Consider the following 26,385-nt stretch of genomic DNA (forward strand, 5'->3'; position numbering starts at 1 on the left):
TGTACGTTAAAACTTTTCTTGTAAGGTAATTATATATTATTACATGGTGTCGCTTCAGTGATAGTATGGTAGTGTTTAAAATTTTCGTCTACGTTTGTGTTGCGAAGCCTACCACCCACGTTATGGTCCATTAAGACTGCGTAGTTTCATATTGAGGGACTTTCGGTTTCCCAAGCCTACAATCTCCTAGGCAAATTCGTTCTGTTATATATCCCGAATGATTCACGCGTCTGTTCGTACTTTTCAGCTGCTATCGTGTTTTTAAACCTCGTCTTAAAGTGTGTACAGAACGCAGTCATCCTTTTAGAGTATTGAGTGGAGAAATCTGTCCTCACAACAGTTAATGCTCCTTTTATTATTAGTGTAGTTTGGGACTTTGGTGATCAACTAGGACTTTTCCACCCTAGCGTTTACCCAATGATTTCCTATGGGCTCATATCTCCAGACGCACAATCTGAATGATTTTTCTCAATGCTAACGTACTGGCAGTCCCGTCCGGCTCGGCTGACATTGCAAAATCTTCATCACCCCGTTTACAATATAGCGCTCAGGGTCACCGCGTTCTTTCCCAACCAAGCTAAAACAATAGTGAATGACACCAAAATCACACCGCACCCTCGTTGATGTCCATCAGCATAATCTCCGCGAGCAGAACCGCTTCGTAGGGGCCATTTTAGTTTTTGCACATAAGAGAGATGTAATGATTTGTTATGTTCAATAGTTCTAAAACAAATGACTGGTGCATATGCTGATTCCGATGCGTCATAGAACCAATGCAATTCCAACTGTTGCCTATGTATTCCCCCAAACCACTGCAGAATGTATATATTAATATTTTAGCGACCACAGTTAAAAGGTCGAAATATCGTCGGAATGTTTGATAATAATTTCCATTTTGTCAATACTTCACGTTCACTACTTACCACATTTTATCATAATCAACGGCATAACAACCGATATCCGGTCTAGGGCTGATTTAGTAAGGAACTCCAGACATCCTGGCTTTGGGCCGAAGTCCACCAATTCTAGCGTTGTCTAGCGTCTTGGTCTACGAAATTGCTCCATCTTAGGCAAAGTCTACCACGTCTTTTTTTCTACCATAGATATTGTCCTTATACACTTTCCGAGCTGGATTATCCTTAACCATACGAATTAAGTGACCCTCCCATTATTTGGTTGCCTAATATTTGTTGTTGTTATAACGGCAATATTTATGGCAGAAAAAGATAAGACAACCCTGCCTCAGATGGAGCAATGGCGTAGACCATGACGACAGATAGCTTTTAGGGATATCGAATTTGTAGACCTCGGCGCAAAACTGGGATGTTTGGAGTTCCTTACCAAGGCGAGCCTAAACCGGATATTGGTTTTAACTTTGTTGATGATGAGGATGTATCACGTCTTACGCCGACTCTGCAGTAGAACTTCAAGTAATTACAGAATTATGGAATTTTATATTCGTTAAAGGGCTAAATTTGTGGAAACAAATGAAGTTAGTGCCTGAATTTACTATTTACTAATTTACTTATCTAGTACATGCTAGAATACAATCCTTAAACGAAGCATAAGAAGATTCAGATGTTATGCCTGTAAGCTCTTTTATTCGGTGCAAATAATCGTAATAATCCCATTTGCTTCCGTGATTTTCCCTTGCATACTTAACCATATTTCTCCTATTCTGCCACCAGATGATGGTAGGAGTTCGGTAGACTTACAATGATCTTATTCCTTTAAAAAACGTCAGCTGCCAGGCATACAATTCGCACTCCTCATAAGTTTTTCCGCTAATATTTCCAAATTAATTGCTATTTGAAAAAGTCAGAAGTGAAACTGTTTTCTCCGGAAAAGAATAGATTTCCATGTGGTGCATGTATATTTAGTATTTAGTAATTGAGGAAAACTACTAGAACGAAGAAATGACTTCACAGACAAAAAGGATGCCTGTAAGAATTAAGTCTATGAACTTGACAATTACAGAGACCACCATCACCAGGGTCGGAAGTTTTGCCAACAATTCATCAAGATGAAGCGACATACGAGTATGCTCTTTTATTGATATGCACCCTACTAAAACAAAAAGAGAAATCTGATTTCCAATCCTATGGATATATTAAAGCGATGGGTTGAGTACTTTGATGAATTGCTCAGTAATCAGTGAAAGGGGCCTCGCCAACTGAAGACGACGCTGCCACCTAAACCATAGAAGAAACGCTTGAAAATTACAAGTCACCAGGGACCAATAGCGTCATATTGGTTAAATATGGAGGTTATCAACCGAGGAGTTCATTGACTTATGACCAAGGTTTATGGTAGGGAATCAATATCTGATGGTTAGCAGTGGAGCATTATCTGTCCTATACAAAGATGTCACTCAGTGCAGCAATTACAACGGTATTACGTTTCTGAGCATTATATATAAGATATTCTCGGGCTGGATAGGATCATGCACCCAGAATATTGTCGAACCATACCAATGAGGTTATACTTCAGACAAATCGGTGATAGACTCCCCTGACGAGAGTGAGTGAGGTCCCGCAGGTTTATTGAGAGCCCGCAATGGCAATTCTCTGCACGGCCTAAGCAAATCAGATTTTCTTTCTGTGGCAGTCAATGGAAAAACTGCTGGAATATGGCCATCAGCTGTCCCATCTTTTTATTGATTCCAAAGCCGTCTATGACAGCATATTCAGGAATAAAACAGTACGCGGCCATGGGACAATTAGGTATTCCAACAAGATTAATAGGACTGACTAGGTTGACTCTGATAAATGTGCGAAACTAGTTCAAAGCAGCAAAATTAAGAGAACTTTCATCATCAACAACAATCTAAGAGGTTCTAACTTGGTCTAGCAAAAAGTAATTCGTTATGTTGATGCAAATGCGAAGGGCAATATCTTCTTCAAGTCAATTAAGTACTGACCTAAGCTGATGATATTGGCATAATGCGAGGAACAGCTTGGGACGTACAGTGATTGGCGCGAGATCCTGGGTTGTACATTAATGAAGGCACGACGAAATACGTGCATTCATAATACGATTCCTTTTGAACCTGGATGATTCTCTAGACATGAAATACGGCTAGGGATAGGATAGTTGTTCTGCCATGGCGGTAAGCATTGTTTTGCTATCTCGTGGTTGAATTCATTTCAACTGCAGGTAGAGCGGCAAAGGATACAACAGTATTCTAAATCTGTATTTCTTATCTCATCATAAATCAAGCTGACCAGATAATTTAGAGGAACAGCCGCAAATCCGCAATATTTATTACCTCCCTTACATGGCATCTTTGAGGGCAGATAGAACATTATCCTTAATAGGATGATAAATTCCCTACGGTACGAAACTGTTAGCCGTATTAATTGCTGCTTGAAAATACTAAAGCGCAGTGGTATACAGGTTAAGCAGAACAAGGGTTAAAACGTAACCTTGTGGCAGCTCATTGTTTATAGTGCTGAGATCGTCTTCAATAATTAACTTCCTGTACGCTATCAACCTGCGCATTAGGACTGAGGTACCCATAGGTACCTCTTCGTGCGTTACTATGCCTTTGAGGAGGCACGAGTCAATACTTTGGACACCAGTTAATGAAAGGAAACTCCCATGATATGCTCGATTTTAGACAAAAAAATGTGGAGCAGGAAATGATTGATGCACGGTGGTGGATCCATTCCTTCGTCAAGCACAATAATTTTCAAAGAGCTCCTCCAGTTGAGCCTAACCTTTCCATTGTTCAGAAATATGAAATCCGAATTGCAAACTAAGATCTCCACAGAATGGCCTTTTGGAAGAGTTGACAGAGTCACCACGGCATATGGTTTTTATACTGTCTATTGTCCAAGGAAAAGAGCAGTCCAAAGATTACCGGGTCCGGTTGAAATTTGACTTGGCGAAAGAAAATACTCTTGTTATTAATTATAGGCTCTAAATATTGGGTTGTAGAATCTTTACCTTTGTCGTCTATGATAATAGAGCCAGGATAAAACTTTACACGACCATGGGAGAATTTAGTATCTCGATAAAATTATTAAAAATGACTAAACTCTTCCTCGTCAAAGTGCGAGGTCAAATAAAAGGAGCAATTTCACAATCGAGACCTGTTACCATCACCAGCGATCTTGGACAAAGTGAAGCTTTATCATGCATTCTTTTTGATCGTAATGAAAGAAGGTTTAACGTGAGTACCTGCCGTGTAGGCATAATCCCACGATCCTCTTCTGACACGGATTGATTTTGGGACCACAATCAGAGCCCCGCCATGCAAGCACAGCGGTCCTGGTTTATACTGAGTGCAGGCTCAGCATTCATACCAGTGGACGCGAGGCCTATCTAACACCTCTGCCGCAACTAAGGGGTACGGCACCCGAGTTGTACAGTGAAGTCCTCGGTGTTTAACGTAGGTACCTGTCTTGAGACTTAATCCTACGGCCCTCTTCAGGCACGGATTGATTTTGTGACCACAATCAGAGCCCCGTTAGCCAAGCAGAACGGTACCAGTCTATGTCAAGTGCATGGCTTGGCATTCATACTGGTGGATGCGAGCATCACCTAAATCTCTACCGAACTATGGAATACGGCACCCGTGTTGATACGCAACACCACGTCAAGGCCCGAAGGTCTCTTCTCGCTTGAGCACAACCACAGCCCCCATGAAACTCCCACAAGGGGGCCAACCGCAACCAACCGAGCTGTACTCAGATACGACAGGAATTCTCTTGAAGTATAAGAGTCCAGGGGCTACCTCGGTTCCCATGGTACCAGTATACCCCTGGTAAGGTTTCGTGACCGAAGCCACTTCAGATGAGTCCCGGTGCAGACTCGGGTCTGATCGCCCTTGCTAGGCCTCGGAGCATTCGCCTACTACATCACGGCCGGCAAGCCAATGCGATACAGCGTTTCCCGGTGCCACCACGTGGAGGTTCTCCTGGGCCACTTGGTTTTGGTTCAGCCGACAGGGTTGCCGCCCTATCTTCCTCCCCGCCACCTCAGAGTACCACCCGAGTTGTACAGCGCAACTCCACGCTTGAGCTCCGAGGAGCTCTGCCCGCGATGTAGGCATAACCACAACCACCATGAAACTCCCACTAGTAGGGGCCAGCCGCAAATAACCGGGCCGAGAACACATCCTCCAAGAATTCTCCTGGAGCATATGCTATCAGAGGGCCGTCCCGGTTCCCATGGTACCAGATAACCTCCGGTGAAGCTTCGTGGCCGAACCCACTTCAGATGAGTCCCTTGCAGACTCGGGTCTGATCGTCCTCCTCGAGTACGTGGGGACGGAACTTTTGATCGTAATGTACAACCTGCTTTTATCAGGCAGCAGGCAACGCGAGATCTTTGATTGCACATTAATGAAGACAAAACAACACCTAATAGCACTGGCCAATTGAATAGAATACGAAATAGGAGATTGTAAAACATTGAAAATCTCTTCTATCTAGGATCGATAACAAAAGATTGTTGGCAGCCAACGGAGGTTATTTCAGCATACACTTTCACTTAAAACGTATCGCCATAGGGTCAAGGCTACTACTTACTGTCAAGCACGTGCACAAGAATCTTCTAAGGTTTCAATTTTTTTTTCGCTAAGAAAATGGTCATTGAATTTATTATCTGATCGAAATCGTTATCCGACGGATCTCAATTGGGAAGAGGGTCAGTTTGAACCTCCAAAGCCATCGTGAAGGTGATCTTGCGGAGCATGTCTTCAGCCATTGTCTTGTTCTGCAGTGTGTTGTGACGATTTCATCAGGATAAAAATCAAACTCTTCAACGGAGACGAATACAGATTCTTGTAATGATTCTACCCCAACCTTCTAGATTGATCGGACATTGTAAAACCAATTTATGTTTGTTTAAATATTCGCATTCATTATTATTTTATTTCCTTTTACAGAATTGCGGTTATTTACAGTACTTTTTGTTACACATTTTTAACGTATATGCTTTGCATTTCAAGGTTTTATAATTCTTCATTATTTTCATCGTTTAATACTAAATACTAAAAAATCTAACTGTCTTCTTATCATATTAACAGGAAGGACTTCTTTCCATTTTTACAGATTTCATCAATTTCCGTTTAGGCGCTCAATTCATCGTTTATCTGCTATTATTGTTTTAGTACTTTTGCTTTCCACTTTTATCTTAGTTTTTTTGTTTATAATATTTCACAGATGGCAGACAATCGGTTTTGCAGTTTCTATTTCAATCTACGCGTATAATTCACAATGCAATCTATGACGACTGGTTGATTTACGAAACGAACGTGAACAGGGAGAAAATATTTCTCATAGGCAAATGCATTTCAATTTTTGGCATAACCAGTTCATGTGAATTATATTTTTCTTCTTACACTAGTCGGGAAGATTGAGAATTTCTTCCACGAACGATGTAATGTCGGTATTTCGTCGTATGTGTTCTGTTATGAATTCGTGTGCTAATAGCTTCTCGTAATTCGGGCGATCAGTGTATTTTTTCTGCAGACAACTAGCAATGAAATCTTCAAAATCTTTGGAAAATTTACCTGGTTCTAAGCGTGGTGGATCGTCTTTGACAACCTGCAAGGAACAAGTGCTATTTAAAAGAGCAATCTTCAACTCTCTGTGCGCATATTACCTGTTTCAGTTGTTCAAATGGGGTTCCCCACGTACTATAGGGAAATTTGCCAGTGGCCATTTCTATCATACTAATGCCTAATGACCATACATCTGATCGGATGTCGTATTGACCTGGATTCCCTATTGAAGTAATAAAAATTAATACATTTTTGATGATTTATAAATGGACATACATGGGTTTCAAAAGAAGATTCAATTACAAATTATCGATTAAAATTGAGTGACATTCCTCTCTCCCATTGTGCTATTCATCTTAATAAATGGCGAAACAACCGGTATCCGGTGCAGGCCTTAGTAATAAGCTCTAGACGTCTCGGTTTTGCGCCGAGGTGCACCAATTGGATACCCCTAAAAGCTGTCTGGCGTCCTGACTTACGCCATCGCTCCATCTTAGGCAGGGGCTGCCTCGTCTTCTTTTTCTACCATAGATATTACCTTTATAAACGTTCCGGGATGGATCATCCTCATCCATTCGCAATTTATCTTGCTAAGAACCCAAGCCTCCGAGGAATACATAAAGACTGGCAAGATCATAATCTCGTACAGTCAGAGCTTGGACCCTATGGTGAGACGTTTCGAGCGAAATAGTTTTTGTAAGCTGAAATCGGCTCTGTTTGCAGCCAATAACCGTGCGCGGATTTCATCGTCATAGCTTTCATTGGTTGTGATTTTCAATACTAGGTAGGTGCTATTACGGTTCAAAAAGCCTGATGGAGATGTTAATCCCGTCTCGGATTTACGCTTACAACTGCAAGGCGCGTTCTCTTTACTTGGGTGCCGATTTCGGAGAATATACTGATTGCAAGATTCCGCTCCAGAATGAGGAACATTTCAATAGTAAAATGATACGCAACAACAGAGACTTCCGATTTAGAGGGGGAGAATTTCTATGAGCAATTGAATGCTATCCACGAAAGGCTTCTTAAAGGTACCATTATGGAATTTCTGCAACTTCCACCGCTTCGTCGTTGATAGTACATAATTCGAGTACACAGCTTGCTATAAAGTTAGCTGTATTTCAAGTTGCCGACATTGCACATCATTGGCCCATACCAAAGGGGCTTCACTCCAGGCAAATCAGCAACAGATCAGATTTTCTCTCTGCGGCAAGCGATGGAAAAACTGTTGGAATATGGACAATAATTGCACCATCTATTCATCGACTTTAAAACCGCCTATGATAGCATAGCCAGGGTAAAACTGTACACGGCCATGAGAGAATTCGGTATCCCGTTTGCTGTGGACTTCCAACCAGGGCAAAGTGGAAGACCGAGGGCGTGTTGCAAGGTTACGAGTCAGTATTCTTTACCGACGGATCAAAGATGGTCTGTGGAATCTGCACGAGGTTTTCTCGAATACACACAGTGTATCCAAGTCGTATGGTTTCCCAGGTTTCGCCAGTGGATTCCAAGCGGAAGTACTGGCCATATTGGAAGTCTGTCGATGGCTGGAGCGAGATTCGAGCCCCAAGCGTAAAATAGCTATTCTGACCGACAACCAAGCGGCAATCAAGGCTTTGTATTCAGCGAAGACATATTCCAGGCTGATGGGACAGTACAGAGATGCGCTGAACCGTCTGATCGGTATGCTCAAGGTCACCCTCTTCTGGGTTCCCGGGCATAGGGGGGAATGAGCGGGCTGACGGATTGGCCAGGCGAGGCTCTGCTCTTAGCAGCTCTTCGGTGAATACATTCGGTGTTTCGCTGGCGGCTGTCGGGGGCCGAGCTTACTCACACTACCTAGCAGCCGCGAGCCTTAGATGGCGAATGCTTACGAGTTGTGCCAAGTCAAGGGGAATTTGGCCCGCTTATAACATAGCCCGATCACGAAAGCTCCTGTGCCAGACGGAGAAGGAAGGGTAACTTTCATGTACTTTCTTTGCGATTGCCCAGCTCTAGCTAGAGCCAGACTACGGACACTGGGTAAACCATTCTTTGGGGACCCCAGAGAGATTTCTAGCTGCAGGGTGGGAGAGCTGTTTTACTTCGAGAATGCTACGGGCTGGCTCTGAAGATCCGAGCCAGCTATTATAGATTCTGCCTCCCTGTTCCCACAACAGCAGTCACGGTCTTAGCAGTTTTCGGCTTCAAAACGACGCACCACAGCGCTAATTAGGCTCCTCGGAGCGGCCAATACCTACGTATTTCCACCGAGGGTTTGATGGCGGTGTACCCAAATGCGAAGCAAGGTTTAACTTCCAAGATTCCCAATGCCAGGAAAACGATTCCGGCAGGCGTCAACTCCCAAATCGCCCAAATGTCCGATCAAAGATCCGATACCTTGACGACACAGTTGTCGGCGATTTCGCGAACAGCTGTATCGCATTGCCAAGATTATATGCAGCAAATGCATTGCTGATAACCATATATGGCATTTGACATGCACGCGGCGAAGTTGGTCTTGGCCGCAACTTATTGCCGATGTTCACAACATGTTGTCGGAGTGGATTGTCTAGCCCACGATATCATAATGGTGAATCTAAGAAAAGTCATAGACGGAATATAAGGAGATGCGTAAAGCTACAACCAGAAACCGCTGATGTTTTGGCTATCAGCCACCAACATATTTTTCAAACAGATCTCACCCGAATATCCCACGTCAGCACAGAAGCGATTATCCGATAAGAAGCGCAGCCCCGTATATCAATATCGAAACTACGAAACGCTTGTCACATAGCGGTCAGGGCGTTAATTTTCTGACAAGCTTCGTATTGTGAAACACGAGTTTGCAAAGAAACTGATCGTACATACCGAAGTAGTTAGGGAAGCAAACCTGTTGACAGGGGACACAACGAATTCCATCTCAGTGGCTGATGCACAAGGGAAATGATTCGAAAGGAATTCATCTGGCGGTATGTCAAAAAGAATAGTATGTAATGGGGCTAAACATGCCTGCCATGCCGAATCAGCAAAGTCGGTCGGTGTCGAATTCAACATGTACACCTCGGCAATGTGGGCTCTTAGCTACAATCAAACGGATATCGCGCTTGCCGTTTACACGCTGTCTAGCGGTGTTTTGCCTTCAATCCGCCGATGCAAACCCGATCAGTACTGTTTTATTGACGTTCTCGATGCCAACACAACCGATCAGAGCAGCTAATTCAAGGATGAAGAGGCCAGAGCCGAAAATAGGATTCTTCCAACTCTTATCAACTCCCAGCATGACCAAATGGCATTTCTTACCATGATGGCAAGCGAACATGATCCAGTCACCCAAAAGCGGAGTCTCCTGCCATGAACGAGGAGCAACTAGTTACATCCGGTTTCAACTAACAAATACAAGTAAAGATATCGTTGGAAGTTTCGTCAGTAGATTCCCTGCCTCTAAACAAAAGAAGACACACACCAACTATAAAACCCAGTACTTACTACCTTCAATAACACTAATAAAATTTTGATATCGCCTATGGACGACTATAGCAAGAAAAAAAGGCTGCTAGTCGGAAATCAGACTAAATTCCTTACATACGCGCTTCCTACCGACAAAAACTCGTAATTAATCATGCGTGACTTAGACCACACATATTCTCCTGAAGAAATCGGTAACGATATTCGGGCGGAAAATATTACAAATTGTCTCAGCATTAAGCCCCTATCACGACTCAGGCCAAACTAGAAAATCGTAAGAGTAATCTCTGGCTAATTACGTCCAATACCTCCTTTCGAACAAAATAAGAAGCAAATAAGTTTCAAACTGTAAAACCCGGTAATGTGTTAAACACGCAGCTTCAAACTGCCACCCTGGTTTTCGCTGAATGTACTGTGATAGCCCTCACAAATCGGGAGAACTACCCGATCAATTATTTGACAAAGCCATCTGTGACCTTTGTTGACGCTTTAGGTAACAACGGCAATTATCGACTTACACTTGAGAGTTTGCGGAGAAGTCAAGGCAATTCACCAAAATATTCAACGCAATGTTTGCTGCACTTTCATCGAATTATTAGTGCGATAAGAAAACTATCCCAACAGGCCATTCTTCATTAGAACATCGCTCCTCTGCGGGAAACTGAGAATCTGCCCAATTACTTCGTGAAGGTTTAACAAAGAACTCTGAATCTCCTCAAAAAGCGGAAGATGTTATCTCCTCAATTTTCTCTCTACTCACTCTTCCAACTACGATTAGTTAATCACACCTCATTTTGCGGCAGCGTTCGAAGCAAAATTTATTAGACTATCGAAGAATAAGAAATCTACCAGACTCGTCGATATTCCATGTGTCATCTTCAATAAAGATTCGAATGCATTAAGTACGTTCCTATCTAACTTTTTTACTAAAAAGTACACATTGATGTGTTGCGGTTTAATTTATTATGAAGAGCTTCGACCTTTGGAATAGAGCAATCATTTTTCTTTCATTAAAACAATGATCCCGAACATATTTCACGCTTAACAAGCGAATAGTTACTGTGTAATGCCCATGCCGCTCTATATGCCTCTACAATCGATATATGATGTACTCGAACTACAGCGGGTGAAATGGGCATTTAACTCGTTCCATATATACAAGTTGGTGGGTGTGGATGGTATTATTCTATTATTATTTTCCGACTTGTCACAATCTCGGCAGATGCCGGATTTTACCTAATACTAGCACGAATCATTTAGGCTCGGACGATTTTACTTACTTAAAAACTAAAGGGGCGCTGGTGGTGGTGGCCGGTGGTAGGTCAATGGTCAATCGAGCACGTATGCAGAATGGTGTACTTCTGTATGGTTTAAACCAGACTGTGTGAGTCCCAGGACACCAAGGGAAGCCGTGAGGGATTTAGGTACAATACCTGTAGCTGGCAATATTATGGGAACTGCAACCGCTTGAGACGCCAAATTTCTTTGATTTCCCGAGCCAATGGCTTACCTTCTTCTCCACGTATTTCCGTTCGACGTTGCTGTTGCTGGGAGACCCGTCTTGTCACCTAATAGCACGTCAGGATTGTTATGTGGAATATGGCAATCAGTTAGAACTTGCCGGTCGCAATACATACTGTAAGCAGAACTATCAAGCACCGCTTGCGGCTTATATTGGTACACCAGACATATTCCCGTGATCAGCTCATGCTTGTATGCAAGGTTTTCATGAATCACCTTACCTACACCATTGTGCCTGGTGGTGTATTGCACCGGTGCCATAACAGTGCAACAGAAATGAGATGGTCCAACGTTTCTAACGCCGAACCACACAATCTGCATTGGTTGTTCTCCACCCGTTCTTTCACGATGAGCTTTTTATAAACTCGGGTCGCGACCACGCCGCCCTAAATTGCAGACATGAACCTCTCCGTCTCAACAAAGAGCTCTCCAGCGCACAGCCATCTATTCGTCAATTGCCTGCTAAAGACAATTCACGTATTTACCTTGCATTGCCTTGGACTTCGAATCATCGATCCGCTCTTGGTTCGATTTCACCCTACTCAGAGGATCGAAAGATCGATTCTTCAAGTTGAGTCGAGTCAATCCACAGTCTGCCTTACAGACAGCCGCATGCAACTTGATGTCATATAAGGACACACACTTAGCACTTAGGCACTTTATTGCAAAATCAAATCGTATCATTCAGTAGCCATGAAAGGGGGTTCAGCGCCATGCAAAACCAAAGGGGACTCAATGAATCCCCCTGAAAGACGCCCCCCCCCCCCATATATAGATAGACCCTGAGGTATTGGCAGCCTCAGATGAAGGCACTAATAAATTGGTATGCCACTCTTCCATGACTGTCGCCAAAAACTATTAGTTTCGGATTAATGCGATACAAATGAAGGACATCGATCAACCAGGTATGCGGGACACTGTCGAAAGCCTTGGCATAATCGATATAGCACTAAAGAGTTTTCGTTGGCCTCTAGTTGCTTGTCCTACAACTACCGAGTCGATAATGGGTTGCTCTTTGTAACCCTTTAACCTAACTCGGTGGCCCTTCTGCTCCTCGGACAGAATGTGTTGGTCTCGAGGTACGCATCGACCCTTCCACTAATGATGGACGTTATGAATTTGTAGAGGATTGGTAAGCAAGTAATCGGTCTTGTGGATAAGGTAGGTAATTCCCGCAGTGAAAAATTGTGGAAATTACTCCGGCCGACTCATGACCTCATTGGTGAACTTTTTGTATGAGAAGTTCTGCACCCGATCGAGACCTGGGCACCAGTTCTTCGAGCTGTTTATAGCGTATTGGCATCGCGGGTACCTTTGGCGATGATCCACTTAGCATCCTGCTCAGCATGGGTAATCCCCACAGTCCACCCCAATACTCTTTCGCTTCCGTCACTGAAAACTGCACTGTTTGGACGCTCTGTTGGGATTCGTTGAGTGATCTGAAAAAACTCTGCTGGTTCCTCGCGTACGTTGTATTCTGGACACCTCTGGAATGACTTTCGCCATACTGTCATAACCGACTGCATATGACAGAAAGTGTCTGCTTTAGTGTGTCCAGATTTCCAACTACGTGTCACTGGAGATGGCATAGTTCTTGTGAACCCTCTGCACTTTATTCTTCATCCATTTGCTGGCATTGCCAGAACTAATTTGAATCGGTCTAGCAATGTCCTGCCTTAGTGAGCCCCGCCGACGTTCCATACAATATATATTATTATATATATATTCCGTATTAATTATTATTATTATATATTTAATATTGAGTATAAATTGAGAAGGTGATGTCCGATAAAGAATACGAGTCATGAACATCGAAGGCACCTTTAATTATGCCTCATTTGCGGTGATTTGTAACGCGACAAGACAGCATGGAATCGAAGCGCTGTTAATCAATGGGATTCTGTATATGCTAGAGTGTAGAAAGATCCGTATATTGGTCGGACTGAAGTCTATTGAAGCATAGCGTTGCCCACAGGGAGGGGTTCTCTCTCCTCTGTTATGACTCGTGGAGGACACAAATGTCGTTGCACAACCATTTGCAAACGATCTAGTCGTAATAATTATCGACAAGTTGGGGGCACAGTATGTGACTGCATGAATGTAACATGTAATGGCCTCAGGGTAAACGCCAGGAAGACTGGACTAATTGTATTCATTAAGAATGTAAGGTGGGGCAGCTATACACTACGGGAATCAAGCTGGTAGAAACAGGAGTACATTTCGACTCCAAGTTAAGGTGGAAGCGCTATATTCAGGAATAATATTTGAAATCCTGCATATTGCTCTGGTGCTGCAGGACTGCGATATGTAAGACCTGGGGACTTTCACCACAACGGATTCATTGGATGTATACATCTACAATAAAACCCATTTTGATATATGCATGCATGGTGCGGTGGCGAGACTGAATTTTGCTAACGGTAGGAAGCTGCTAACGTAGATTCAGAGGCTTGGTTGCCTTGCAATGAGTACTACGCCGACTGCTGCACTCGAAGCTATCCTAAATCTACCCCCCGTTCACTTGGAATAGTAGCCAACGACGCATATAGACTCGGTACTTGGAGTGTGGAAATTCGGCCAATCATACGGTCATGCGGAAATTCCTTGACAAACATCCCATAGCTCTAAAGCTGGCCAATCGCAAGGTTTCTGGATTCGCATTTGAAAAGAACATACTCTGTCCTAATCACTAAAAGAGAAGAATGATCGATAGATGGCCATGAGTCTTTTGAGTTCAAAGACTTAATCATTTTCACCGACGAATCGGGCGCAGGGGTCTTCTCGGGAAATCCGATTGTGGAACTGGCTCGATCTCTCGGAAAATTGACAACCAGGATCCAGGCGGAGATATATGTTATTTGCGACAGAAATGGATCAGATGAAGATACCTTGGTAAGGTTTTCTTCACCGGAGAGTCTGTGTATGCTCTGTCTCTAGAGAATATTCTCAGATTCGTGAGAGTCTGTCGAAGATCGATGTTGAATAGGCCATCACTGGGGATAGTACAATGGGCCTAACAAATGCCTGAGTGCATGAAGCTGCGACTCCGCCCATTAAACTAAACTATAAATTAACACACGATGAGTCTCCGGTATGTCCAACTTGTCCAAGCCAAGATACTCAGCGATATGGACGACCAAGATTCCAAGCGTGCCTTTCTTGGTGGATTACATATTACAGTCGGAGTACGGGTGGCATTTATATATATTATAACAAGACCTTCGTATTGCGGAAAGGTAGAGGCGAGCGGCCCCGCGAAGCATTACCTAACGGCAGCTCTCGGCGGATGAAATGTTTCGCGGGTGTGGTTTTGTTTGCAGCTGCGGATCTTCGGTCAGCGAATCGTGCACGTACGCGGTTTCGATTGATGTCTTTTAAAAATTCCACATCCATTGCTGAGCAAAAAAAGCACTTCTTCTGTCATCGGAAACTTAGACATGCAATTTTCCAAACCCTCCGAGTCGTTTAACCGAAACCCAAAGTTGAGCGAGTTAAATTATTGTCCACAGAACTCCTCTACATCATCCATTGCAAATATAATAGCTTATGCCCCCGAGCATAAGGATAACTAAGTAAACAATGTCAGCACCAAGATAGCCTTAAGAGGGCAAGGGTTTCTAGTTAAAAACTTACCTGTGGGGTCAATTCGTTCTGGTGCCATATACGGCTTGCATCCCGCGTCTATAGTTTTTGCTACAGAATCAACTAAATATCCTGCGGACAAAACAGAACAAATGGTAATCTGCGAAGCGTCGCCAGAGGAGTGGGTAACGTACCTGAAATACCAAAATCACACATCTTCACCTCACCCTTCCTGTTTATCAATATGTTCGAAGGCTTCACGTCTCTGTGGATGACTTTCAGCTCGGCATGCAAATAGTGAAGGGCATTGACTACGGAAATGGCAATCTAGAGAGTGGGGGACAGACGGTAATGAAAGAACTAATGATTCTGCGTTCGGATGCACGCCATACCTTTCCCAAAACATCTTCACTCATTGTTTTGTTGTTCTTGAACACTTTCGGGTAGAACTTGTCCAAGCTCGTGTCCATGACTTCCATGCAGATCCACACATCTCCTTCGCGGAAGAGTGCGCCATAGAAGTGGACTGTGTACGGGCAAGCACTCGAGCGCATTGATATGTCCAAGTCCATCAGGAGGCGTTTCTGTTCTTGAGTATTAACCGTGGCGGTTATCCTTTTCACGGCCATCACAGTCCCGCTCTGGACGTGTCGCATTTTCTCCACAATGCCATAAGCCCCTCGTCCCAAGTCGCAGATTTTCTCCAGCCCGTCCGCGTCCACCTCGAACGTCTGCTCGCCTATGGTGATTGTGGTGCGGCTGTCTAGGTTCCTTGGCGGCGTACTGCAACGAAAACCAGTTGTCAGAGGTTAGAGCGCCGGGGGTTGCTACTGAAAACTTACACCGGCTGCGGCGCCGGGACGTCCACTTGCAGCTTTGGGGGGCGATTGTTTCTCCTCGCCATCTCGACTCTCACGCGACTCGATAAACACAAAACTGGATACGCACGACCGCGACGGGTTTCTCAAGCGCTGGCTCCGTTCGGAGACAATTCAAAATAACGTTATTCAGGAAGAAAGAACGGAACCGGACCGTGTCTACACAGGAATGTGGCGGAGCGAAATACTTAAATGGTCATTTTGCCATGAGGCGCTCTCGTTGACAGAAACCGACGAGCAAACACAAAAACTTTTTTCTCGTGCCCGCACGGAACTTGGCCTGAACAATTCGTGGGAGCTCGCTCGGCTGCCGATTTGTGGACGCGTAGTCGCGTGAAACCCGGGTTAATCCTTGAGGTCGTTGCTTTTAGTGTTTATCGTTTTTTTCTGGTTAGTATTTCATTCACAAAATTGACATCTGCGGGGATTTCGTTCGTCTAATTCGGTTTTCGGCTTTTTCTCGACTCGTCTGCCCTCGCACACTCGCTCGCGATTCAAGGGGAAATGGGTCTGGTGTGTTCGGGGCAATGCAGTTCTGCCGAAAGCATACAGACTGTGGCAGAAAAGTGGTTCGTGGTGAAGTATGGAATGCAAAATCTCTAGTTGTCAGAGATACGCGAAAATAATCCGATTGGAACTGCGCGGGAGAAATTTAATCCGTTTGAAATAAAAAGGGGTTATTAATGTATTACCCGATGGCTTAATAGAGCGTTTGCTAGAATCAGGAAACTGATGGTTAACTGGGGGGAGGGGTGAGGTTTTAAAATGATTTTTTGATTACGAAATATTTGCAGAACATTTTTTTCTACATAGTTTGCAGTTTCTTGATTAAATCGTCATAAAAAGTTAAAGGGAGGGTCCTTGATCAATTGCACACAGTAGAGTTAAATTTCAAACGTATTTTCGCCTTTATTGGTGCATTCTTGTGTTTTAGTCCCCACTCTTTGCTCGCTTGTTTTGATTAGGCATATCAAGATGGGTCCATATCTCGTCACTGACGAATATACGACTGACTATCTCTTTCTTCAGCATAACCAGTAATCTCTGGAAAATGTCTAAACTGTAGTTTTTTTACCAAGAAAAAGAAATTGAGGAAATCATCGTATTGTTATCTTTGAGAATCCAAGTTGCTCTGTGATGATGGAATCTACACTTCCCCCCGACAGTGAGTCGCGGTTCTTTCCCCAAAAGCTCCTTAACTGCATGGAGTAAAGACTACTAGCTCACCCATTGCTCAAATGTTCACTGAAGAGGAATAACATTGGTAGTGGGTGCGGAAGTGGAACAGAGAGACCCAGACGGAATTTGTAGTAAAAATTCAAATACTTCCGTTCCTCCAACAACATTTGCTAATGAAATTCCCGTTTATATTTGATTGATCCACGGACATACCAATTTCTCTGCTACAAATATCTCAAAATTCGGTTCTTTTTGTTTTCAAAGTTTTTGTTATATTTATCTCATTTTAGTCGAATTTTCGATTCTTCATTCTATATCCTATTTGGAAACTTTCAGCTCGTAACTAATGATCATGATTTTTTTCAAAACTCTGCGTAAGATCGCAATTATAACCAAGTGTTTATGATCCTTTCTTCAATTTAGAATATCCTATTATAACATACATAAGTCGGTAAGGTTTGAATTTCCAGCTCCACCTCTATAGGGGTATTATAGGGGTTATAGGGAAGAAGACGAGGATAATTCTCTCCATCCCGCGGGGAGGTCAGCTCCTTAAAAACTTATGGTGTCTCAAAAACAGTTATTTGGTATCAGGGTAGAGTCTGAGTTCGAACCTTACACATGAATGGTAAGGAGATGGGAAGGGTCTGCATGAGGGAGAGGAATATAGGAACGAAGAATGGAGATAAAATGGGAGATTTTTTGTCCCGAACTCATGAAAACTCGTGGCGATCACCGCCTATTAGAATGTTACGGCGTCTCAAAGTAAGCATGTTTTGACATCATCATGGTGAAGTTTGATTGGCAAATCTTATATTGAAGAAGAGGGGGTTTGGGGGGGGGGTATAGAGGGTATGCAGGAGGAAGTGGACGTTTTTTCCCCCCTCACTAGACATTCGGGGCAGCATATGCCCTCCTAAAAAGTCATGGAACTCCAAAATTGGCTAGTTTCGTGCTATTAATAAGCCTGTTGGAAAGAGGATTATCAACTTGGCTACCCCTTTCTCCCTTCGCTCCCCCACGCATCCCACGGGCGAGGGGAAACTCCGACTGATTTAACATGAAAATAGTTCCATTTTGAGACGTTTTAATTTTTTAAGAGGGGGGCAGCCGCAATTTTTAAAGAAGGTTAAGGTGGTGGTTTTCGTCCATTTTTCTCTGGAGGTAAGATAGGGTTGGAAACTCAAAGCTTCATGACGTCATGAAGATAATCAAAAATTCTCAACTTTTTTTGTTCAGCCGTAAGTTTGGCCGAACCAAATTTTTTGCATAAATATTGGGGGATGCCACCGACTTGATTCTGGACTGGACCAAATAGAGAGGAACTTTCTTCCACTATTTTAGTCCACGAGCTCAACTTTTTGGGCTAAGCACACAACTTTTCCAAAAAAGGGGACGACTGACAGTTTTATCCTGTTGCACCAGACTCTGACTCACCTCTGCTCTGAGAGCAACGTGACCGAAGGGTTCATCCCTGCCCGTGGTAAAAAAAGGGGCAAAAGTTTTCCTCCATTTAGTTCAGTCCCACATTAAGTGGATGTGGACTCAGGATTCCATTAATTTTTTAACAAGAAAAGGATCAGTTTTCTTCATTCTGCGAAGAAGTTTCTAAATGTTGGCTGAATATTTGATGCTTCCTCTTTCATAATTCAGTTTATAGTGATTGGCTTGATATTTAAAGATAAGACAGTTCTGGTCACGATATTATAGCGCCAAACTCTCGGCAGGCAAGCTTGTAAGTCGGTTCATAGCTAACAATGTTCGAATGACTTAACGTCCACATTTGGAACTAAATTAATTAGTTGATTGACCTTAAATGTCAACGGGCGTCAGCTGAATATTAATGGGCAATCAAAGCAGATTCGAACGGAGGTGATCCCGCCAATTGTAACATTTTTCAGCTGACAGTAGATGTGATAGTTCCATTTGTAAATTACATTGGAGGCTATTAGTCTGGACCTCGGCGCAAAACCGGGATGTCTGGAGTTCCTTATTAAGGCAGGCCTAGACCGGATACCGGTTGTTGCGCCGTTGATGATGATGATGCTATTAGTCTATTAGTTTCAAGTAACTAGTAGTCGTGGGCAAACCATTTTTCTTTTTCGGTATTGCGGTAAATGTCTTTCAACAACAAAACTAGGAATAATCCCCAGGCATCAAAGCCACTTGATATCTGCACATGAACCTATGATTAGTCGTTGCTTCAAACGCCAATGTTACTTAGAAGTGGGCTAATAGACTTGTTGTGGTGAAGGTCCTTAGGTTTCACCCATAGCAGTTTAATAGCGCTGATGCAGTTTGCAAGACTTCGGATATTGTTCTGAAATGTGGTGTTTTCGCGTTAATTTTAAATCAAGATACAATTGTAAATATTTAACTGTTCTCATTGAATTGGATTTCCTATCTCAACTTATCGTTCGTAGTGGGCATAACTAGTCTAGCCGTCGTAGAATTTGCGATGAGTCCGTTTAGGAAGCACCAACTGAGAATTCCGTGCGTAACTGTAATCATTCTGTAATGTGCAGATTCCGTGAACTTTTTCATACTGGCTAGTTCGTCTGTAAACGATTTTGTAAAAACTTCCACGCACCAACAAGGTATCCACCACTGGGAGTCAAAACAGTACCGGCCTATGGACAGTGTGAAAGACATCTTATCCTAGTCGTCTTTCTTCCGCCTATAATATCGATTTTTTCTTCACTGGAGCATGTTAGGAAACAAACTGATCAACAGCAACTTCATACCAATCCCAGTTGCCGACGACTTCGATGTCCATTGATGCGGTTGTTAAAAATTCGAAGATTATCTCAAATCTATTATTGAAACAATAATTCCTTCAAAGAGTAATTCAGTTCCAATTTCATACCAACAAAGTTTATTCGATGATTATTCAGGAAAGAGATAGTACTTGACACGTGCGTTTATTTGGGACCGAGTTTTGTAAAATTGGAAATTATTAATGGTAAGCAGTTTTGTTGCGTGAGTAGAATCAGGAATAAACCATTCTATGTAAAACGCAGCCATAAGACTATTTTCTTCAGCCCGCCTTCGGACATTATTTTTGGTGATCCCGAATAATAACATTTCAAGACTTTAACAAGTTAGCTGGAGCTAAAGGCATGTAATTTCCACTTAATTGTTCTATTTGACTTGAACATTGAATAGTTAACTGGAGCTAGTGAATAGTTTCTAATTAACCTCCTCATTTTCAATTGGACAAGACGTTCCTTAGCCTGAACTTGTGCTTTGGTACATATGGCCTTTGACAGCTTTCTATCCAGGACCTATTATATTATTTATTAAGAAGAGGTATTTTTTGAAGAATTAATATCCATGCCTTAATATTAATTCTAATTCTAATCTTTCACAAGGAACTAAATACGAATCAGTATGAAAATTGAGAGCTGTTACGTACCATAAAAGGTTAGAGACGGTTTCAGAAAAGTTGTGGAAAAAATTCCAAAAATAAAAATGACGAGGAAATTAGGAGCAAATATGATTGCGTTGAAGTAAGCCGCGTACCGCATGGCGAACAATAGAAGGGTATGTCAGCTTCTCAGTCGTCCCTTCGCCTCATAAAATTATTAGGATGGATCATTTCGATGGCAAACCATGCTTTTCAACCCATTCATTTAAGTATTTAGAATCCTTAGAATATGATGAGGTTGGTGGATGCTGCCACTATGTAACATGTCCACTTTGGAAATCTATTTTCTTCATCACTAGGGGAGGTATAATTCCATCTGCGCATGCATTTGTATCTATAGTAGGAACAATACTGTTTCGAAAGCAAAAAGAACCAATCCCAATCTAGAGTTATCTTTTTGAACGTTGCCTGATAAATGCACTTCAAATTTGTGCCTTGCTTTTCGTTTCATTACCGCTTTCAGTAAACCTCCCACTCTACAAGCATTGGTTAGTTTAGTTTAGCTTCGACTAAAAAGTCATTCTTCTTCCTTTTTCCATTTTTCGGAACGCGGTGACAACGCCTAATTTGTCCTTTCTATGTTGCTTAAAGAAAGTATAAATGTACCTAAACTTGTGCGATGCCGAAATACTTTATTGATTTAATGTATTTGACTTCAAAAACTGTTTTCACTTCAAATTTGTTACAGAGCTGTCATACACGAGCGGCATCACTTCCATCCAATCAGCTGAGTTTCGAGTCTCGATATTTTCGGGTATTTGGACCTGCGAAATTCAAATGGAAACCAAAACAAACCGCCGCCACCGCAACGCAGCAGGTAGTTCGCGTGCGGGTATTGCTCGAGAGATTGTTGTGCTTCTTACGGCGACGGTTAACTGTCAATCTCCACAGGACGATTCCTGGAATTCGGCTTAATCCTGCGAAGAATGCGGAGAGCTCTTGATGTGTTTACTGAACCAAATAGGTGAGTGCCTTTGCGTTTTGAGAAATCCTAGTCCCTAATTGCGTTTCATTTCAGGTTGATCATTTTATATCGATGCGGAGCTTATCAGACTACGAAGTCCTCTCCGTGCTAGGCTGCGGATCCTCCGGGACTTGCTTCAAAGTCCGGAACAAGCAATCAAGCGAGATATTTGCGTGGAAGGCGGTTGACTATGTTGTGTGGGAAGAGTCATTGCTTGCTGAATTCGAGCTTCTTCTCGAGCTCGAACATCCGAATATCGTGCGACACTTGGATTATGTTCTTAATAAGGAAACGCAGACGGTGTACATCGTCATGGAATACTGCGAAGGAGGCGATTTGTCGCAACTCATCGAACAGTGCAAGTGCCACAGTGTATTCCTCTTGGAGGACTTCATCTGGCGAGTGCTCTATCAAATTTGTCGGGCTTTGCAAATGTGCCACAGTAAATTCGCTTCGGGGTCGGTACTGCACCGAGACATCAAGCCGGCAAATGTGTTCCTAGATGGGAATGGAAATGTGAAAGTCGGTGACTTCGGACTGGCCAAAATATTACGATCAGAAAGACCATTCGCGGAGAGTTTCGTTGGGACGCCGTATTACATGAGTCCCGAGATAATGAAAGGCAAAAAGTACTCGAGGAAGTCAGATGTCTGGTCACTGGGCTGTTTGGTTTATGAAATGTGTGCCCTGAAGCCTCCTTTCGGTGGAAGGTGGATGGAGCAGCTTTCCCAGAACATTACCAGAGGGAATTTCAGGCGCATCCCGGATTGCTACTCAGATGATTTGCAAAATATGATCGCGTTCATGTTGGACGTGAGTAATGACTCCCGGCCCAGCGTAGACGTCGTTTTGCGCCATCCAATTCTGGCTGGTCATGTTCCTAGCGGGGACATCTCGTTCCCTCCGTTCGTAAACTTGTCTTCACAGGGGATGAAATTCAGTCCTGCACCGGACTTTTCCAGTACAGCACTCCCCAATGAGCTGAACAGTCTCTCAACTCCGGCATTGCGGTCAGCACTTTTCGGCTCAATCCATCGTAAACTTTTTTCAACATCTGACCCCGATTTGAGCAGTGTAACTGTAGGCAGCCACCTAGACCAGGACACAGTCCATCATAAGACCATCGAGCCAAGCGCAGTCACTCAAAATATATTCAACGAAGCGTTGGCGGACAGGCTGCACGCGATTCGAGTGCGAGAGAGTTTAATCAAGCAAAAGGAAGCGGAGCTGGACGCTAGGGAGAAGGAGCTAAACGAAAGGGCAAAACGCATTGCTGCGAAAGAAAAATCGCTCGAGGAGTTGTTGAAGCGTAAATGCAGTGTCCGCCGAAGCAAGAAACCTTCTAAGAAGCCATCTTACGACGACATTGATAGTAGCTTAGCTCCGAATGACACGATAACACCGCCTACAGTAGCGAAGCTCGATCTGGCCACAATGAAGCGTCCGAAAGCCATGCAAAAGGTCACATTCCAGTCCCCCAAGAAATACGTGCAATACAACATTGAGAATGTCCCGCCCGACCCGGGGAACACACAAACCTTCAGAACAAGCACTTCTAGTAAAACTAGCGATGACTCGGATAAAGTTCGGCGACTAAAGTCAGTATTATCCTTTTTCGGAGGCCACAGAGCGCCTAAAGTGCAGGGAAAGACCATACAGACCAGCAGGAGCGAAGTGGAACCCGAAGCAATTGCGAGCAAGTGGACCAACGAGAACAAGAAGGCAGCATTTAAAATCCTGGCAGAGATGAATGAAGCTGGCAGGCAGCAGAGCGTGAATCGCGGGTCGACTCGACGTTCCCTCATCGTCCGCAGGACTCCTGCGGGAGACTTTCAATTGTAAATCCTAAAATGCACCGTGCAATCAAAGTAATAAGATCAGAATCGTGTTAAATAAGACTTTTATTTACTCCAGTTTCCTTCCTACATCTGCAACACTAAATTAAGACCTACCACGAGGGCGCCTCTCCCTCCTTCAATGCACGCCCGTAGAGCGCACTCTTGTCGCGGAACATGGTCATCCTCTGGGTTTCTTTGTTATCCAGGTACCAGCCGATAGTGAACCCAAGCATGGGCAGTGCGAGCCAGGCGTATTGTTTGGTGAGTCCTAGAACCATTTTGTTGCTAATTTACTGCGGGAGTTCTTCCGAATTTCGCCTAAGCAATTCTTGTTGTCGCTTCCACTGTCTCGTGTGGGACCAGTCGGAGTAAATTGTCGCGGCCGCAAATGTCGGGAAGAACACAACGACTGAGTATTTCCGAATGGTAGAGAGGATTGAGTTTCGGGCCATAAAACTGGGGATTGAAAGGGAAATTATGTAAGTTTTTGACAGATGAAATATGGAGATGTCAAGTCCAAGTTAGTTGGGTTTGAGGTTGAGGTTATTGGGGACTTTGATGGGGGATAGTAAGTAGTTTTCATAGGATAAAACTAGGTCGGCATGGTTCCTGCGTTGTTGCTGAATTTTCCTTACCTTTAGAGCTACTGTCCCCGGTTAAAAGTCAGTTATCGAGATGTTTGCCGACCAAAACAAACGTTGAGCTGACAAGTTGCCTAAAGTTTCCAGATACAAATTGATTGGTCTACTTTTACAGCGGCAATTTGTTTTCAAATTGGTATGCGTAATACATATGTAAATTGAAAAAAAAAACGAAACGACTCAATTTTAAAATTGGGAACTATCAATTGAAAGAAGATTATATTAAAATTCGATTATATTAAAACAGTAATTTACTTAATATACAGATCAGAATCTAGGATTATTCTAATTTCAATGTGGTTCACGCGTCTGGTGAATCCCACCGAAAACAGAAATTTGATAGAATCGAATAGGAACCCCGTGGCGACTGAAGTTCCTTTTAAAGGTGCCTGCAAATATGCAGTTACGTTCAAGTTCAAAAAAGTTCGGAGTGTCGTAGCGTTTTAAGGAGTATTGACCGTTACAAATTTTTAGCAGGGGTAGAAAAGTGGGCTTTTTCTTTCTCTTACATGTCCTCTTCACTCCCTGTCCCTGGGGTATGGTTGACAAATTCAACTCTACCATAATGACGTGAGAATACTCCCCATTCGAAGCTCTCTAACTTTTTAGAAAGTGGGATCCTCCTCTTTCTTTTACATAACCACCACAGAAACCACTTCCCATATGGCCCCTGACAATGCCCAAAGAAGCATGAAAGTCCTGGGGGTTTAACGTGAGTACCTGCGGTGAAGGCATAATCCCACGGTCCTTTTTCGACACGGATTGATTTTGGGACCACAATCAGAGCCCCGCCATCTAAGCACAGCGGTCCTGGTCTATACTGAGTGCAGGCTCAGCATTCATACCAGTGGATGCGAGGCCTATCTAACACCTCTGCCGCAACTAAGGGGTACGACACCCGATTTGTACAGCACAACTCCACGCTCGAGCTCCGAGGAGCTCTGCTCGTGATGTAGGCATAACCACAACCACCATGAAACTCCCACTAGGGGGCCAACCGCAAATAACCGGGCCGAGAATACATCCTCCAGGAATTCTCCTGAAGCATATGCTCTCAGAGGGCCATCCCGGTTCCCATGGTATCAGATAACCTCCGGTGAGGCTTCGTGGCAGAGCCACTTCAGATGAGTCCCTTGCAGACTCGGGTCTGATCGCCCTCCTCGAGTACGTGGGGACGGAACGCCCAAAGAAGCAGGACGAAAATTCATCCTGCATCAATTGCGGAGGTAGCGCGCATACGGCGAGTTATCGCAACTGCCCGATGTTTGTGCAAGCCCGTGCCGGCCACACAACCATCCCTCCCCACAAAGCCTAATTTTATCCCTCCCACCAAAATCGGTCCCCAACCAAATCCCTCTCAAATTCCCCCTTCCCATACCACTGCATCCCCACCATTCTCATATGCTGCAATGGCTAGGAATGCCACCCGCCCGGTACCCACCTTTGACCTCGACTTCGAGATCCTTTCGCTATTCAACACCCCCACTACCCAAATAGCTTCTCAGCACACCACATTCCTCCCTACATACAACTCCCTTTCCTCACCAATGGAGAAAAAACTCGCGCTCCTTTCCTTCCTCTGCCAAGGGTCCCCCAGTAATGTCCACTAAAATGGTATTACTAAACATGAATTTAGTTGTTAGTCGACAAAAACGACAACTGGACAACTTCCTTTCTGTCCACACACCCAACCTACTCCTTACCGAATCCAAACTTAACCCAAGACATAAGCTGTACATTCTTAACTATACCACTTTCCGCTCCGACCGTGTTGACCGCCAAGGCGGGGACACAGGCATATTAGTAGCAAATCCTCTGGACGCCCAACGAGTCTTCATCCCAACCACTATTGCCCCATACATTGAACTAACCGTCGCCTCCATAACCATCCTTTCCTCCATTATATTCCCAGGTAGCCTCTGCTGCCCCGATCATACCCTTAATTCTGCTGACATCTCCAACCTAGAGCAACACTTGAAATCCCTCCAAATTAGCTAACACAAATGTTTCTCCCTCGTACTAGGGGGCAACCTAAATGTCAAACACAATACATTGTACAACACCGCCATAAACGTCAATGGCAATAGGTTAGCCAACTGGTACTCACAGCACTCCCACCCTCTCCAGCTCACCCTTCTCCCCACCAACCAACCCACCTTCCACAGGCAAAATGTCCACTCCTTCATCGACCTATTGCTGGTAAGCAACCACCTCCTCGTCTACCTCAAAGCCCACGCCGACCTGATTGCTAACAGCTCTTTTGCCGCCTATCACACTACCCGACATATGCCCGACCCACCATCCATTTACTCTAAATTTCTAATCCTATCACTCGTACCTACAACACCCCGCTGCTCACTTACACAAGCCGTTACGCCCCTTACAGGGAAGAAT

General features: G+C 43.7%; 3 protein-coding genes across 3 annotated transcripts; 1 reads left to right on the forward strand and 2 right to left on the reverse strand.

Annotated features, from left to right (window-relative positions):
- Positions 1-6,162: 6,162 nt before the first annotated feature.
- On the reverse strand, positions 6,163-15,968 carry LOC119657587 (dual specificity mitogen-activated protein kinase kinase 3). The gene is made up of 6 exons (XM_038064567.1): positions 15,907-15,968; positions 15,457-15,847; positions 15,259-15,391; positions 15,116-15,196; positions 6,613-6,734; positions 6,163-6,554 (listed from the first exon to the last, which is right to left on the reverse strand). The coding sequence occupies exons 1-6, from the start codon at positions 15,966-15,968 to the stop codon at positions 6,351-6,353; spliced, it is 993 nt and encodes a 330-aa protein (XP_037920495.1). The 3' UTR covers positions 6,163-6,350.
- A 5,292-nt stretch (positions 15,969-21,260) lies between these two features.
- LOC119657806 (serine/threonine-protein kinase Nek2) lies at positions 21,261-23,405 on the forward strand. The gene is made up of 2 exons (XM_038064903.1): positions 21,261-21,512; positions 21,567-23,405. Exon 2 carries the CDS (start codon positions 21,585-21,587, stop codon positions 23,352-23,354), a length of 1,770 nt encoding a protein of 589 aa, XP_037920831.1. The 5' UTR covers positions 21,261-21,512; positions 21,567-21,584; the 3' UTR covers positions 23,355-23,405.
- On the reverse strand, positions 23,396-23,774 carry LOC119657807 (NADH dehydrogenase [ubiquinone] 1 beta subcomplex subunit 1). The gene has a single exon (XM_038064904.1). It carries the CDS (start codon positions 23,626-23,628, stop codon positions 23,461-23,463), a length of 168 nt encoding a protein of 55 aa, XP_037920832.1. The 5' UTR covers positions 23,629-23,774; the 3' UTR covers positions 23,396-23,460.
- Positions 23,775-26,385: the final 2,611 nt, after the last annotated feature.

Source organism: Hermetia illucens, chromosome 5 (genome assembly GCF_905115235.1).
Source record: "Hermetia illucens chromosome 5, iHerIll2.2.curated.20191125, whole genome shotgun sequence".
Classification (NCBI taxonomy): domain Eukaryota; kingdom Metazoa; phylum Arthropoda; class Insecta; order Diptera; family Stratiomyidae; genus Hermetia; species Hermetia illucens.